Here is a 15,193-nt window from a genome sequence, read left to right as displayed (position 1 = left end):
AGTTTACAACATTATTAAAACCTAAATTACAGCTCCTAAAACAAATTAAAAACACATTAAAAATTATTGATAATTTGATACCTGATAATAAAATTTATGCTAGGAGTACAAAATAAAAAAAAAATTATAAAGTATGTTGTTTTAAAATAACCAAAAAAAAGAAAAGAAACAATAGTAGATTACATACCAAGACGGGAAGTGCTTCATTACCAAGGCGAAAATTTATGACCAAGCCGAGGCACAACAAAGCAATGATCACCAAGGTCTGTATACTATTTTATTCACAATCATTCTCTTTAAAAAAAACAGAAAGCTAATAAAGAATTTATCACATTTTGAAAAACATGATTTATGGCAGTTCAGGTTGGGAAGTGATCACTTCCTTATCAGTTTCTTCCAGGTTGGAAATAGGTCATTTTCCAATCTGAACTGTCATATGTATTACATTTCAATTGATCACTTCCCAACCTAAACTGTATATTTCATATTAGTTATTAAATAAAGTTGAAATGTCATACTTTGTGTTTAGATTTCGTATTTCTAAAGTTCCAAAACACAAGACAAACTAAGAAAATCGAATTTAGAAAAACAGTCGCTAACATCAAACAATTTTTCAATAGTGTAGTTATTTTATGTAAATCCCATATTTGGATTCATATTTTGTCAAAAGAAAAGGATAAAAACATTTTCATCTTTAAAGATGTTAGTGACACTTCAAAAAAATAAGACTACGAAAATCAATTTGTAGTCCTTTGTACATTCATTGCTCTTTTTTGTCAAAACAACAACATTAATTTATTATTTAAAATGATGAATTCTAAAATTTCGTTGGTTTCAAATTTGTAATCAACTTTGATGAACTTACTTGTACAACGAGTAGTTATTGGCGGCGGATTCGATACCTCCGGCGATAAGAACAGCAATAACTAGACCATAAATAGCAATAATACCCGCCATGACAACAGGAATAATAGATTTCATTATAAGTTCTGGCCTCATCACAGACATTGCTGCTATTCCGGTGCCTGATTTGGCTGTGCCGTAGGCTGCACCCAGTGCTGAAAATAAAAATACATTTTGACCATTAGAGACGATTTTGATTATTTTTAATTAGGTTTAGAGTCCGATTTTAAATTACCGCGTTATAGCTTTTTAGTCAGCTGGCTTTTTAAAATCGTGAAGGATAAACAGGTTTAAATTTAGTCTAGTCTACTCCTCTCTCTTACAAATGAGAGAAAAATTGTAATTACGAATGCTTATACGTCGCGGATAGCCTAGCATTGGACTAAAAAATATTAAAAATCTGACGTTTATTAAAAGATTAACAAAACACTTTTTTGACGTATTTCAAGTTAAAACAAAAATAAAAACGTTTAAACCTAGTAGGCCATTGGAATTAGAACATAAATTTTATTATAATTTTGAGTTAAAATTGTTCAAATTCGATGACAACTATACAGGGTGCGACAGAACTCGCGCCCCAGAGAAAAATTTTAAGAAAGATAAGATACCAGGAACATGGAAAAAATGTTGAAAAAAAAATTTGACATTTGACATTTTTTATGTCTATTTAACGATACTGATGATTTTGTATACAAAAGTATGGAACCAAGCGGTTTTATTTTTAGTCATTTGCCTCCAGAATATAATAATTAATATAAATTAAAGAAATATAAAAAATGTGATCGTATTTTCAGAACGAAATTTTGTTTTGTTTTTGAGTTATACGATTTTTTTGTCAAAATTGCAATTTATGTGAAAAAAAATTTTTGAAAAAATTAAATATAAAGCATGTAGTTGTAACCCTTAGAGTATAGCTTTTATAACAAACATGATTTTATAGTGGGTTGCCAATTAAAAAAATATTTTTTTTTGTAGAACTCAAAAACAAAAGGAAATTTCGAAAAATTTTATTCTTGTTAAATCATCACATTTTTATAGTACTTTAGCACTCATCAATTATTTTTTTCAAAAAATAAATAGTTTAAGCAAAAAAAGTTTGGTTCCATACTTTTTATTCACCTGGTATATTTATTTACAGTTATTTAGTAAAGATACCAAAATTTTGCCAATAAAAGCGACAAATAACATTGAACAGAGTTACTTGTTTCCTCTTATAATAGCCTATAGCAAAAAAATTTGGAAAATTATTTTTCCAACAGATATAATCAAAGTCAAAGTGCAGTTTAATCTCTCAACTTCGAAATTTTTATAGATAATTTTTTTTTACTTTATATGGCATTTTTCTCTAGGGCACAAGTTCTGGCGCACCCTGTATTAGAATTTCGTTATAACATCATAATACTTAGCAAAAATGTTTAGTTAATTTCCTCCAAACTTTGTTTTGATTGTGATTTTAATAATTAAAAAAATGACAGTTTGCAAAACATACAAAATATTTTCTACAAAAAAAATTGCGACTTTATTTAGTAAGTACAATAGAACTCCGCTATAACGATTTTCCGTCAAAAACATCAGAGAATTTTTTTCCAAAAATTCAGCTCGTATTTCTGTTATAAAAAGAAATTTTTACAGAGTATAATCGATTTTTCGTTAAAACAAGATTCGCCATGAGTTCAAAAAATTTGTATTTACTTTTACTCAAAGCTTTATCAAAACTGATAATAAATGTAAACCAGAGTTTTATCAGTGAAACATTTTTACCACGAAATTGGATATCATTAAAGTGTAATCCCGTAAGAATTTCCTAGAAACATTTAACGTTTCATCTTTTTCTAAACTGAAAGTTGTAAACTCTATTTCTTTCAGTGTCATGTTTGTAACGTAATGAAAAAACTACAAAATGGCGTTCTTCAAATGAAAGTAAAATATTAATTTTTAACTGTTTTTGCACATACAAATCCCGTTTGATTGGTCACGTGACTTGACAATTTTTCATGGCCAACTGAATTTACCCAAAAACCGACTTTGACAATGACACTCATTCGATAATTTTCTTTCATTCAATGTACAAGGTATGTATAATTGAACACTAATTGCACACATGACCTCAATCAGAAAACAGTTACAGTCTCGAGAAAATTGCATAACTCTATTTGTTTTATTAATGAACACACACTTTAACATCTAAATTACATTTCAGTAGATATAAAATTCAAAGGCGGTCATATGATACATCAAATGATAAGATTAAGACCCCACTTGATGTAATTTTATACAAAAATCAACTGGTGTAACAAAAGAATTGCAAAACGGCTCAATTTCGTTGAAAATATTTAGATAAAAACGTTATATCGCAGGCGCCATCTGCCGCTTACAATATTTTGTTTCATATTATAGATTATGAAAAAAAAATACCTCATTATTTGCCAATTCGAAAAGGCTAACTAGATTTTGTACTCGAGGTGTCACCTGTCACAAGATAACGTCATTGTCATGTGACCTGACTCATCCATGGCTCACTACAGGAATTTCATTTTTACAAGAGATAAGACAATTTTCATTGTAATAGGAAGAATTAAACAATGAATAATAGGTTTTATCGCTTTTGCTAATGTAGTAAACACATTTCTTACAAAGTCGTAATAAAGATAGTGGCATTTTTGCGTTTCCTTGTAATCACGTGACAACTGTCAAAATTAAGGAGTAACAATTATGAGTTATTTAATAATAATAGTGTCACACTTCATTGGACATTTATTCAAACAAGTCAGTTTTTTACCAAAACCAGAATTAGACAATAGATCACATGACTGTCGACTTATCTAATCAGGGATTAAAATGAGTAAAAATGGCGCCGTAAGGGGCGGCTACCCCCCCCCAAACCGGCAAGTGTCCCAGACGCCTTGATTGGCTCTTTGCCATTTTCTTGCTTATTGTTATTTATTTTCGTTAGACCTGATGAGTAATGTTTGGGTTTGATTTTAGGGGGCTAACTTGTAGGTTATGTAAGTTGTAACTGAAATTCACGTGACTTATTGCGGTCACATGCTTCTCAGGTGGAACCCACCCACCCACCTGTTTCGGGGCTTTTTGGGAAGCCCCCGACTAGGGTGGGTCAGGCATGTGACTTAAGTGGGTCACGCAGTGCTTGTGGGGGCTGTTTCGGCATATGAAACGCCCATGGAGCGGAGATTTAGCGCGATAGAAGTCTAGGTGTGAGCAAAAACTATTTTAAAACTGTGATTCGAGGCCGTTGTGGCCGCCGATGGCCTCAAACGCGGCCCGAGACGATAAAATCGATACCAGCCAAGGAGGGTTTATTTCCACTTACAACTGAAAATAATCGCGGCCGCCGCTCCCATGACGCCGAAGAAGGGGCCATAGACGGGATTTTCTTCACTGATGCCTGACATTTTGTACGGTGGAGTATTTACAGGTCGGAATGGAGTACGAGACACACAACACTCAACTAAACCAGCGAACCCACTGACAAATATGGCTTACACGACTGCCACCAGCAGGAATGGGTCATATGACGATTAGAAATTTTCAGGTGGAGTGCGGGTAAACACCGGGCGATGATTGGTCGAGACGCGATCCAAGGACGCACAACCGCCAATCACAAGACGCCAATCTTGATTATCTTGTGATGTCACTTTCACTACACGTCGACTCGGGTTTTATGAACACGGGAGTTTCACAATTTTGTTGAAACGACACTTGAAACACTTTGCACAAATCATGAAACGGAATTTAGCAACACAATCAGGTAAAAGCCACGCTTGAAACACCCCAAACTTGTCGAAAGAAACCCTCGAGTAATCACATGACCACCATCTTTTCCTCTCTGTCAAGCACGCGACTAGAGGCGCCAAATTCAAAAAATCGACACCCTTATCACGTGAAAATCGATCATTAAATACGTGGCGTCATTACGAAATCAATTAACAACATCATTTACTCGATTTATTAAGTACTAAATACAAAAAAAAAGGGAATGAGTCTTAATGCTTCTCTAATGCTTTAGTTAAAAGTGCATTCATTGACGTGAGTAAGACTCTTGGGTCTTCTACCAACCCAGCGCCCACCATGGAATTGGCAAATAACTAAAAATTATCTCAAGTGGATTATTCATTCCTTTTGCGTCAATTGATAAGTTACCTGATTAGCTAAAAGTTCAGCCAAGTGTGGATCACTCGTCATTAATTTATGCAACTTTTTTATAATTGGATGCCTGCAAAATTAACATTAAAACAAAGCCTTGTGAATGTTATCCCAACCTTGGGTTAATCTCAAACTTGGGTTGCAAAATCGCGTAGCGTCGATCTTCAGATAATTGGTGGCTTTGTGTCCTTATGAAATGTCTCGCAGCTGCCATTTCTTCAACTGTTACAACACAAGGGTGGTTTTCTAATCGTGTGGTCGCATTCACTTCTACTGCTCTCCCAGAGAGTTTATTTTTGAGCCAGTCTGACAATTCGTTCACTTCGCTGCGTTTCAAACTATCCTCACCTACGCAAAAACCATGGAAAACACCCCAGAAGCAACAAAGAATTTAATTATACCTAAATTACTGAGATCATTGGCAGCCTTGTCGTCCCTCATGTCCTTCTCCACCGAAACCAATTTGTAACCTTTGAATTGCTGCAATTGCATGAGGACAAGTTCGTCGTAGGGCTCATAACAAAACAAGACTTCTTGTTGCTTGCTTTTAAGCGATTCATAATAAGGGGAGGCTTCAGCCAGACTCCGACTACAAATTTGTATTATTTTCCGAATTCTTTTAAAACTAATAAATTACCTGGGAGCGGCTAAATAAAAAATCGTCCTGGAGTCCTTCGCCCTCTCGATATATTCGTTCAAGGAGACTTTTTCCCCTTGTTTCTTGTGCGAAGATTCAAACAGTAACAATTTGGCGCAATCCTCCTGAAATATAGTGACTTTTAGTTTCCCCCTAAATAATGACAAATGTCATGTGTCAAAAACCTTGGAGGGAAAATTGTGAAAATGTGAAAAATTGATTTCTCTGTTAAAAAATGACGCAACAGATGAGTATAACCCAAAGCGGAATTTCCCAAATTAGTAAAAACCTTATCACTGAATATTTCAAACAAATCGTCCGAGATTCAGGCATTAAATTAGTCTCGACCGATGATCCCAATGGTTTGACTCAGGAACAAGCATTGGTTGTTCGAGACATTGAAAAATTTATTCAAGAAGACGACGATAACGTTGAGAAATTTATCAGAGGCTTCAAAGTTTTAATTAGGAAGGAAAAATATTTGAAGAAAGCTTTATTACCGACCGTTTTTCGAAAAAAGACCAGTGGGGATAGCACAGACGATATTGCCGCGATGGAAATTCAACAAGAAAGTTTATTCCGGTAAGAAAATACGATTTATTGAGATTTACAATAACAAGGTTAATGCACTTGACAAGGGGGTTATAAATTTATAAGGTGTTGACACTTATCAGGTGCACGTTGTTTTAACCCACTTTTGGCTAAAAAGGGGCCTTGAAACCGCGATAATTCAATTAGAAAATTTGGCTTTGAGAAATAAATCGCCGAGTCACGTGACTTAACTTGTCAATGAAATGTCAATTTTAGCCCAAAATTGGCCTTTTTACTCTACATTTACTCAATTACTTCATATTTAATCCAATTATGTGAATTGTATATTTTTGGTAATCATTTTTATTAAGAAAGACTTATATACTCTTTTTTTAAATTAATGTGAATCAAGTAGGTTGTAGAAGTCTAAATGAATCTTTAATTTAAAGTCCGATTTACACAAAAAGTGTCATTAATGTCATTCAAGACAAATTTAATCACATCAATAATGACAAAAATCGTTATGTTTGCCACCCTATGTTAATTTTAATTATTTTTTGGTACCTGGGGTACACATTTATTTGAAAAAGTAATTTTTAGGGAAGATTGAGGTTAGGATTGTTTGAATTTTTTCATGGTTGCCACCTTAAATCTCTTTCAACGACTACTTTGATGCACATTAAAATGAAAACGAGTATAAAAGGTAAACAAAAAGTATGTTTTTTGCTTAAAATGCCACGTTTTATCAAGAATAAAAGTTTATGTTTCTGAATTCTGCAATTTTTTTTATTTTTCGAATAGCAACCGACCAAAAAGGTTTTTTTTTACAAAGGTTGTGATCTAATTAGGATTACAATAATTATCTACGGCTACATTCAATTCAGTTTTTATCGAAAAAAATATTCATGGTTACATTTTGAAAAAAAAGCATAACTCAAAAACAAAATTTCATTCTTAAGACAATCACATTTTTTGTGTACTCAATGATGATGATTGGTAATTTTCAAACGCGGCGCCTAAAGCAAAAGTCTGTATCACAGTGCATTTAAAAACTATTAGACTCCACCAGGGGGCGCTATGAAATTTAAAACGTTCGACAATTAATAAAGGAAGAAAAAATAATTTTTAGCCCCATTTGTGTATTATAGTATACAGGTGCGCCAGAATTCGCGCCCCAGAGAAAATTTTCAAGTAAGATAAGATACCAAGAACATGAAAAAAATATTTAAAAAATTCTATCTGTCAAAAAGTTTTGACATTTCACATTTTTTATATCTATTTAAGGATACTGATGATCTTGTATATGTTTTTTATATAAATAGAGTCAAAGTGCAAACTTTAAACCCTCATAACTTCGAAACTTTTATAGATAAAATTTTTTAAACATTTTTTTGATGTTCCTGGTATCTTACCTTATTTTTCTCTGGGGCGCGAGTTCTGGCGCAGCCTGTATTATGACACCCAAAATTCTATCATTTGAATTAGTTAAAAACCTGAATTTTTGTATGTTTTTTGAAAAAAATAGAAGAAACCTGTAATTATTGTCAGTACTTTTTACAGAATATTCCTCAAGGTGAGCCCCCTTCAGCCCCCAATCATCGATATTCTCTTAAACGAAGTCACCTCAACTATAGACGACGAAGCTCACGATCCTGCTCACCTACGCCTCGTTCTAAGCCAACTGCGTTACTTGCCCCATATTAAAACTCCCGAAAGTCTCACAACTAAACTTCTTGATATTATCGAAATAGCCCCCTATACCGCCCAATTAGAGATTTTAGACTCTATCCCTGAGATAATCCCCGATAGTGAGTACCATTCTGCCGTCGAAGAACTCGCAAAAATGCTTGATAATAGTGATAACCTTTCCGGTGCTATAATCGACTGTTTGAATGCTTTGAATTTAACTTCCGACATGCGAACACAAATACAAGACCATATTTTGGCGAAAATGTTGGCCGGAAGTTCGATGAAAATATTTCCGGTTTTTTTGGATTTTTTACTAACGGATTGTCACAGCAGGACTTTACCTGGAATCTTGATGAAGATTCGAAACGCTTTAAATGCGATAATGTCACGTGATGAAGGTGATAAAGAGACGGAGTCTTGCAAAATCTTGATTTTTAATCGACTACAAAAATCGGCGAGTTTGAAAGTGGTGTCAGAGACTTGGTTGAGTCTAATTTCAAACATGAAAAACTCCAATGATCACAAATATATCGATTTGGTCCTTTTGTTTATGTTACATGCGAGTACTAAGTTGAAGAAACGGACAATTGAAACCACAATACGGAAAAAAGTAAAAGAAGGTCACTTCAAATCAGGATTAGTGGAGCATTTGTTTGAGAAGAATTTCCCTCAACAACTATTCCGTGATTATTTTAATACAATGACTGAAATCGGATCAACTCTTTTACGAACATCAACCGATTCAACCATCACCGAATTCGCATCAACACTCTTCAAACTCCTCTTCACACACGAACACACAATACGAATCTACCGACAGGAAATTCTCGAAAATTTGATCGTTTTGGTCGGTTCCAGTGACCAAAAAAATGTCACAGTGATCCTCAACATAATCCTCGATTTGGTCCCCGAAATCTCCAAAACACCAAACCATGCCATAATCCTAATGCGTCTCTTAGAGATCCTTGACACGTTCGAACTCAAAGACACAAAACTAGTGTTTGAAATTTTATGTAGTGTGACTTGTTCTGATGACTCCTTGATCGGTTTGCGGGAAGAAATCCATATTTTGATCCGTAAACAATTATCGAGTTTCGTGCGAAGTTTGAAACACCGAGGGATCATATCGGCGGTGGTCATGGCCAAACACATTGCGACTGTTAATGGTGACCAAAGTGACGTCGTATTATCCGAAGATTCGATTATTAGCATTGCACAATTAAATGGTGTTGCGAAAGATGCAGCTGCTTTACTCGAATTGGCGAATACTTCGACTGCAGGTAGTCCTGATCTAGTCGGCTTGTATTACGACCAGTTGGCAGCAATGATTGTCAAAAGTGAGAATTTGGATAAACACTTTCTGGCATGGTTGCACGAAAATGTCACTCTCGATTTTCAAGATGTCTTCATAACGGAAACAACAAACTCGATTATAGATGATTTGGAGGTCTCAAGACAATACAATTTGAACACCGATGAAGAAATGGAAGCCCCAATTTCCGTCAACATCGCCGAATTGACCCTCAAACCGGACAAACATTCAATTGTGGTCCTCGCCCCCCATTTCCGACTCTTGCGTTTGTTACATTACAAACAACAAAATGGCAATTTGGAGTCAATTGATGCTTTACTCGGTTGTGGTGTTATTCTTCCCAAATCGGAACAGAAAGACTCATTAGAACAGTTTAGGAAAACAAGTGACTGTCTTTTCCATTGTATCAACTGGTTTCGAGAGGTAATAAGCGGTTTTGTGCTTCAAAAAAGTGAGAAATTGAGACGAAAAGTGCTACAAAGAATCGATCATTTGACCGAATTGGAGCAACTCCTTTTCGAGTCTTTAGACTCTATCCCTGACCATAAACTTCCAAACTGTTATTTCGACTTACTTTCACAAAGTACGAGAAGTTCCTCGCCTAGTAAAGACCTCAAACAGCCGCGTAAAAAATTGAAGAAAAGTCGCGAATTTCTTGACTCGACTGTTGCCTCGTCAAGTAAAACTCCTACGAGGAAAAAAAGGGACGACTTTAAAGTCAATTTCAGGGAAATTGACACGGATCTAGTGATACTCCTTAAATACCCACTTGGGACAACAAATGACAATCAAATTTGTCTAAGTTTGAAACAATTGAATTTTATTTTGAAGGACTACGTCCGGAAATTGTCACTTTTGACCAAAGGAGCGAACTTAGGAATGTCCCACTTGACCGCAATCACTCCTCTACAAGTTATAACCGATTCGGTTAAAACCCTTCCGCACATTAGACGCCACTTTGACACTATTATCACACACTACGACGATGATGATGCAAAAATCGCATTTGGGTTAATTTTGGAGTGTTTATGTTTGATTTTGGGTTGGTCGGGTTGGCAACACTCAAAACGTCTCGAGTTATTTAAAAACATACTCAAGAGTTTTCGTTCGAGTGACACTGACTTGCATTCAGCCAATCATCTAATCACTGAATTGACAGAAAGGCTTGCCAACTTGACACAATATTGCTCTTGTTTGACACACGCAGTGCACTTGATTCAGACAATGGAGGCTTTGGATTCCATCACTCCGAGTCCTACAATTCGGTCAAAAACTGCGAGTAAATTGCTTAGTAAAGAGTGGGAAAATCACAGTTCTGCCAACATTGATATTTTATTGAAATCATACTTGAGTAGTGCCAACATTAAGACATTGTGTGGGATTGTGGGGACGCTTCAAGAGCAAGCACCGAGTCTCACGAGTAAGAATGACTCACTCGACATGCTTAAAAGTGTGACTAAAACCAATTTTCATGTTTTTTACCGGAATTTATGGATGTGTTTGCACGATCGTGTTAAAAATGAGATTCAATCGTTAACAAATGCGCAACATTTGACTCTATGGCGTACTGTTGCACTCACAATGCAAGGATTAATGACTATTGTCAAAGTTCATGAAACGAAATTCAATCTTGTTTGTTTCCTAAAGAAGTCAATAGCGATTTTAAAGATTTTCCTCTCGCATGGGATACCAATCTTGGAGATTGAACTCAAATCAAAACCAGACAAAGTGGTTGAAATCCTCAAAACCATCCAATCTAATACCCGTTTCCTCCACCATCTGTGTTGTTACTCGAAACTGACCAAAGATGTCAGTTTAATGTCCTATGTTCCCCAATTTCGGCTCACTTTAGAAACTCTGGTGTATCGAGTCAAGGCCGCTTTAGTCGCAAATGGGTGTTCGGCGGCTTTCTGGATGGGAAATTTGAAAAATCGTGACTTGCAAGGTGAAGATATTTTAACCCAAAGCACCGAAAATTCGACTCATGATGACGAAGAAGAAGAAGAAGAATTACCAAGTGATGATGATGATTTAGATGATAAGTCCGCAAGTGAAGTTTTCGAATAACTCACCTTTTCGCTTTGGATGGGGTTTGTTATGATACCCTCTTTGATGAAAAGACCATAATCGGCGTAAAACTTCTCATATTCTTCCGGTTTTTTGTTCAGTTGGTCCAGAAGGAATTTTACTACACGGTTAGTTAGGACGTCTCGCAGTTTTCTGCAAGTTTGTATTTAATACTCTTATATATTTTTTTCTAAATAAATACCTGATAAGTGCGCTGTTTTGCAATAATTCTCGACTGAGATTCAACGGAATATCTTCAGAATCGACGACACCTTTAACGAATCGTAACCACTTGGGGAGGATGTTGTCAGTTTTGTTTTTAATTAACACTTTTCGCGTGTAGAGGGCGACACCGGACTCGACCTCACGTGACATCTCAAACAGACCTACAACCCGGATTGTATAATAGTTTTTTTCTACAATTTTTCTAACCTGGTTTTCCTTCGGGAAAATATAATAACGCGTGTATGGACAATGGAACATCAGTTTTGTAATGTAATATGTATCTAGGGACGTCATAACTCCCACTTATAAACCGATAAAATTCGTTGTGTTGCTGTACTGTTACACTTTTGGGGTCAGACAACCAAACTGGTTGCACAATATTTGCTTTTTTTCCATTCAAATAAATGGGGCTTCCGATGAAATTGCTGTATTTATTTATGACATTTTCGACTGTTGTGTCATCGGAAAATTCGCGACAGTCGGTTTTCAAATGTAGCACAATTTTTGTGCCACATTGTACCCCCTCAGCATCTTGAATTTCGTAAGATCCTGTGCCATCGGAACTCCATTTGTAGCCTTGGTCCTCCATTGAGGATCTAGTATAGACATCTACTTTATCGGCAACCATGAAAACGCTATAAAAACCGACACCAAATTGGCCGATAATGTTGTTACTACTGTCAGAAGTCAATTCTTTCGATTTGAGTTGCTCAATAAAGGCCTAAAAACAGTTATAATTATGTGAGAAGAAAAATTAAAACTGACCTTGGAACCAGACCGAGCAATGACACCCAAATTCGCAATTAATTCGTCTTTTGACATACCAATCCCTGTGTCTTGTATAGTCAAAGTCCGGGCCTGTTTATCCGTTGATATGTGTATTTCAAGGACTCGATTTGGCTCACGTAAATTTTTCCGGGCTTCATCGTCTGACACTGTCAGGTATCTAAACTTCTCTAAAGCATCACTAGCGTTCGAAATTAACTCTCTAACAAAAACTTCCTTGTCTGAATACAAAGATCTTGCAACAATATCAAGCAACATCCTAGTTTCGGCTTGAAACTCATGTTTGGTTGGCTCGCCTTTCGGCTTTTCCGTATCTTTAATTATCGAGTGGTGCTCCTCCTCAGACACTGCATTTGTATTCGTACTAGTACTAGTACAACGGGCAAAAAATGTGGTTTCTGAAAACAAAACATAACCTCACTCACCGGTAATCAATTCGCTGATTACAATTGTCACATGTAACTATTTCAATGTCGTAAATTTGACAAGACTGTAAACACATTCCAATTGATAAATATTTGTCTTAGGGCCAAAATAAAAGGAAATTTCCAGAGGTTTAGGACGTAACCTCACTTTTTCTCTCACCTGGATTTTTGCCAATATTTCGCAAAGTATTAACGGGGGTACAAATTAAGTGTCTTCGACCGGACAAAAAGACGCGTTGGAGTGCAAATCGGCCCAAATTTGCCATTATTAGACTCACTTTAATGTTTATATTGGGCACTCTAACCTAGAAATTTTTGACAATGGAAACGTGGAGTAATCTATTATACCGACTGAGTGCTTTTTTAAAAAAATAAACAATTACAAAGCAAATTTGTTATTAAAAATTGATACGAATTAATTAAAATGCATAAGTTAGCCCAAATTTTCATTTAGTGAGATTAAAATTGTACAGAATGCTTTTTAAGTGTCAATGAGGTGGTGTCCCCAGTGGAGGCGGTAATAACTAAAATTTAAAAAATGTAATGTTAAAAATTGAAATTGTTGTTGTTCTAGAGGCTTTTATTTTGTTGCAGTAGTTTCAAAGAAGTGTTTTCTTTTGTGAAGGGGTTGCTTGTTTACACCCTGAATGTTATCGGGCGATTGCACTCGAATGCACCATCGGACACCTCTTAAAAGGGTTCGCTTAGCTCACATATCAATACTTCTTTATCCATTTTGTAAAGTGTTGGGCCTTAAAGCTGCCGCCCGAAAGCGGTTGAGTCGTATTTAGAGGCTTAAAAGATTCCATTCCGTAAAGGCTTAACCAAGCACGAATTTCGCTTCATTGCCGACACACTTGTAATTTTTTTCTCTTTCACTATCGCTAAGTATATCCGGGTCGAAAGTCTCCATCTGCCAAGCGACCCTCGGATGAATTGCACAAGTTGTTTCCGAGAATTTCTCCAGTTTTAAATGGTGTTTAAGCGATAATTATCGAGGTGTTCTCGAGGACCTATTGTCAGACGCCACAAAAGTGGACATTGGCCGTATCATTAATAAAATCTTGACGTCGTACAGCAAAAACTAAATATTCGGGGGTGTAGAAGAGGACAAAGTAACAATGATCAACTTCTGTCACCGAACGGGTTATAAATGGCCTCGTAAAAGGAAAATTTTTGAAAGGGAAAGCAAAAAAAACACAATAGGACCAGTAGCTAAGGCATTACACAACAATAGAAGCTCGTAAATGCCTTGGTTAAAGAATTATTTAACCCATTGTGGATGTCCGAAACCTGCACATGGCTATACTCATTACAGATTTTACACGGAGATTTATGCCCTCTCTTATGTCACCCTACACCGGTCCGAGGCTCACAATACGTGACGGACATAAAGAACCTCCCGTTATCTACACAATTGTGCAAGATTTAGAAATCGACAAAACTTTTTTGGTTCCAACGAGTAATAACCACTATAACATTTTTAATCCGCGAATTTTTTATTACTACTGTTGATACCGAGAAACGTATAACTTGAAAAATATCTACAAAGTCCACTTCCAAAAAATTCCACCGAAATTCCATTAATTCTAAAAGAATCCACCGAAATTTCAGTAATTCTAATAATAATCCACCGTAATTTCATTGTTTTTAGATTAATTCCTATAATTCTAATTTAATTATTGTATTCCAAAATAATTCTTGTAATTCCAAAAACACAATTTTCAATAGAAATTATTTACGATAATTTCAAAAAGAATTCCAGTAATTCCAGAAAAATTCCAATAACTTACAAATAATTTCAGTAATTTACAAATAACTCCAGTAATTGAAACCATCCAAAGATAATTTTAATAATTCCAAATACTTACAAATAATTCCAATAATCGTAAGTAACTGTATTGTTTCTAGATTGATCCATAATTCCAATTTAATTTCTGTAACACTAAAATAATTCTTGTAATTTCAAATTAATTCCAATAGTTTTAATTTCTGAAAAAAATTATCTGATAATTCAGTAATTTCAGAAAGAATTTTAGTAATAATACTAGAAAAATTCCAGTGATTCCAGTAATAATCTATCATGATTCTATTGTTTTCACATTAATCTCTATAAATACAATTTAATTTCTGTAATTCCAAATTAATTTTAATAGTTGTAAGAAACTCAAAAGAAATTATTTACGATGATTTCAAAAAAAAAATTCAGTACAAATAATTCTAGTAATAGCAAAGCATCCAAAAACAATTTTAATTACTTAAAAATAATTCCAATAATCTATCGTAATTCCATTGCTTTTAGATTGATTCCATAATTCCAATTTAATTCTTGTAATGCCAAAATGATTCTTGTAATTCCAAGTTAATTCCGATAGTTTTAAGAAATTCACCGTAATTCTGAAAAAAAATCTGATAATTCCAAAAAAAAACTGTAATTCCAAAAAGAATTTTAGT

At 35.0% G+C, this 15,193-nt stretch overlaps 3 protein-coding genes across 3 annotated transcripts in view; 1 reads left to right on the top strand and 2 right to left on the bottom strand.

Annotated features, from left to right (window-relative positions):
• LOC123010288 (V-type proton ATPase 16 kDa proteolipid subunit) overlaps positions 1-4,432 on the bottom strand; it is a 7,204-nt gene extending 2,772 nt beyond the window's left edge. Inside the window, exons 1-2 of the mRNA XM_044407030.1 lie at positions 4,235-4,432; positions 866-1,058 (exon numbers count right to left, since the gene is read on the bottom strand). Coding sequence (XP_044262965.1) covers positions 866-1,058; positions 4,235-4,316 — 275 coding nt within the window. The 5' untranslated portion in view covers positions 4,317-4,432. The remainder of the gene's footprint in view (positions 1-865; positions 1,059-4,234) is intronic.
• A 423-nt stretch (positions 4,433-4,855) lies between these two features.
• On the bottom strand, positions 4,856-13,128 carry LOC123010287 (heat shock protein 75 kDa, mitochondrial). The gene is made up of 10 exons (XM_044407028.1): positions 12,900-13,128; positions 12,294-12,712; positions 11,736-12,249; positions 11,506-11,689; positions 11,309-11,456; positions 5,705-5,829; positions 5,469-5,656; positions 5,184-5,415; positions 5,065-5,137; positions 4,856-5,009 (listed from the first exon to the last, which is right to left on the bottom strand). Exons 1-10 carry the CDS (start codon positions 13,003-13,005, stop codon positions 4,908-4,910), a joined length of 2,091 nt encoding a protein of 696 aa, XP_044262963.1. The 5' UTR covers positions 13,006-13,128; the 3' UTR covers positions 4,856-4,907.
• LOC123010286 (Fanconi anemia group D2 protein) lies at positions 5,829-11,944 on the top strand. Its single transcript, XM_044407027.1, has 2 exons — positions 5,829-6,286; positions 7,796-11,944. The coding sequence occupies exons 1-2, from the start codon at positions 5,940-5,942 to the stop codon at positions 11,301-11,303; spliced, it is 3,855 nt and encodes a 1,284-aa protein (XP_044262962.1). The 5' UTR covers positions 5,829-5,939; the 3' UTR covers positions 11,304-11,944.
• Positions 13,129-15,193: the final 2,065 nt, after the last annotated feature.

Source organism: Tribolium madens, unplaced genomic scaffold, assembly GCF_015345945.1.
Source record: "Tribolium madens isolate multiple individuals breed KSU strain unplaced genomic scaffold, Tmad_KSU_1.1 Scaffold_7;HRSCAF=85;Tcas5.2_LG10, whole genome shotgun sequence".
Taxonomy (NCBI): domain Eukaryota; kingdom Metazoa; phylum Arthropoda; class Insecta; order Coleoptera; family Tenebrionidae; genus Tribolium; species Tribolium madens.
Note: the sequence above shows the minus strand (reverse complement) of the source record. Positions and strands in the feature narration are given on the sequence as shown.

Bases quoted from the DNA above. Each gene is read 5' to 3' on its own strand.
- LOC123010287 (XM_044407028.1), bottom strand. From the start codon at position 13,005: ATGGCAAATTTGGGCCGATTTGCACTCCAACGCGTCTTTTTGTCCGGT. The intron at 5,830-11,308 runs GTGAGTTATTCG...ACTATATTTCAG, and splicing joins ACCCCATCCAAAGCGAAAAG to GAGGATTGCGCCAAATTGTT. The intron at 5,416-5,468 runs GTATAATTAAAT...GTTTTTGCGTAG, and splicing joins CAATGATCTCAGTAATTTAG to GTGAGGATAGTTTGAAACGC.
- LOC123010286 (XM_044407027.1), top strand. From the start codon at position 5,940: ATGACGCAACAGATGAGTATAACCCAAAGCGGAATTTCCCAAATTAGT. The intron at 6,287-7,795 runs GTAAGAAAATAC...TACTTTTTACAG, and splicing joins CAACAAGAAAGTTTATTCCG to AATATTCCTCAAGGTGAGCC.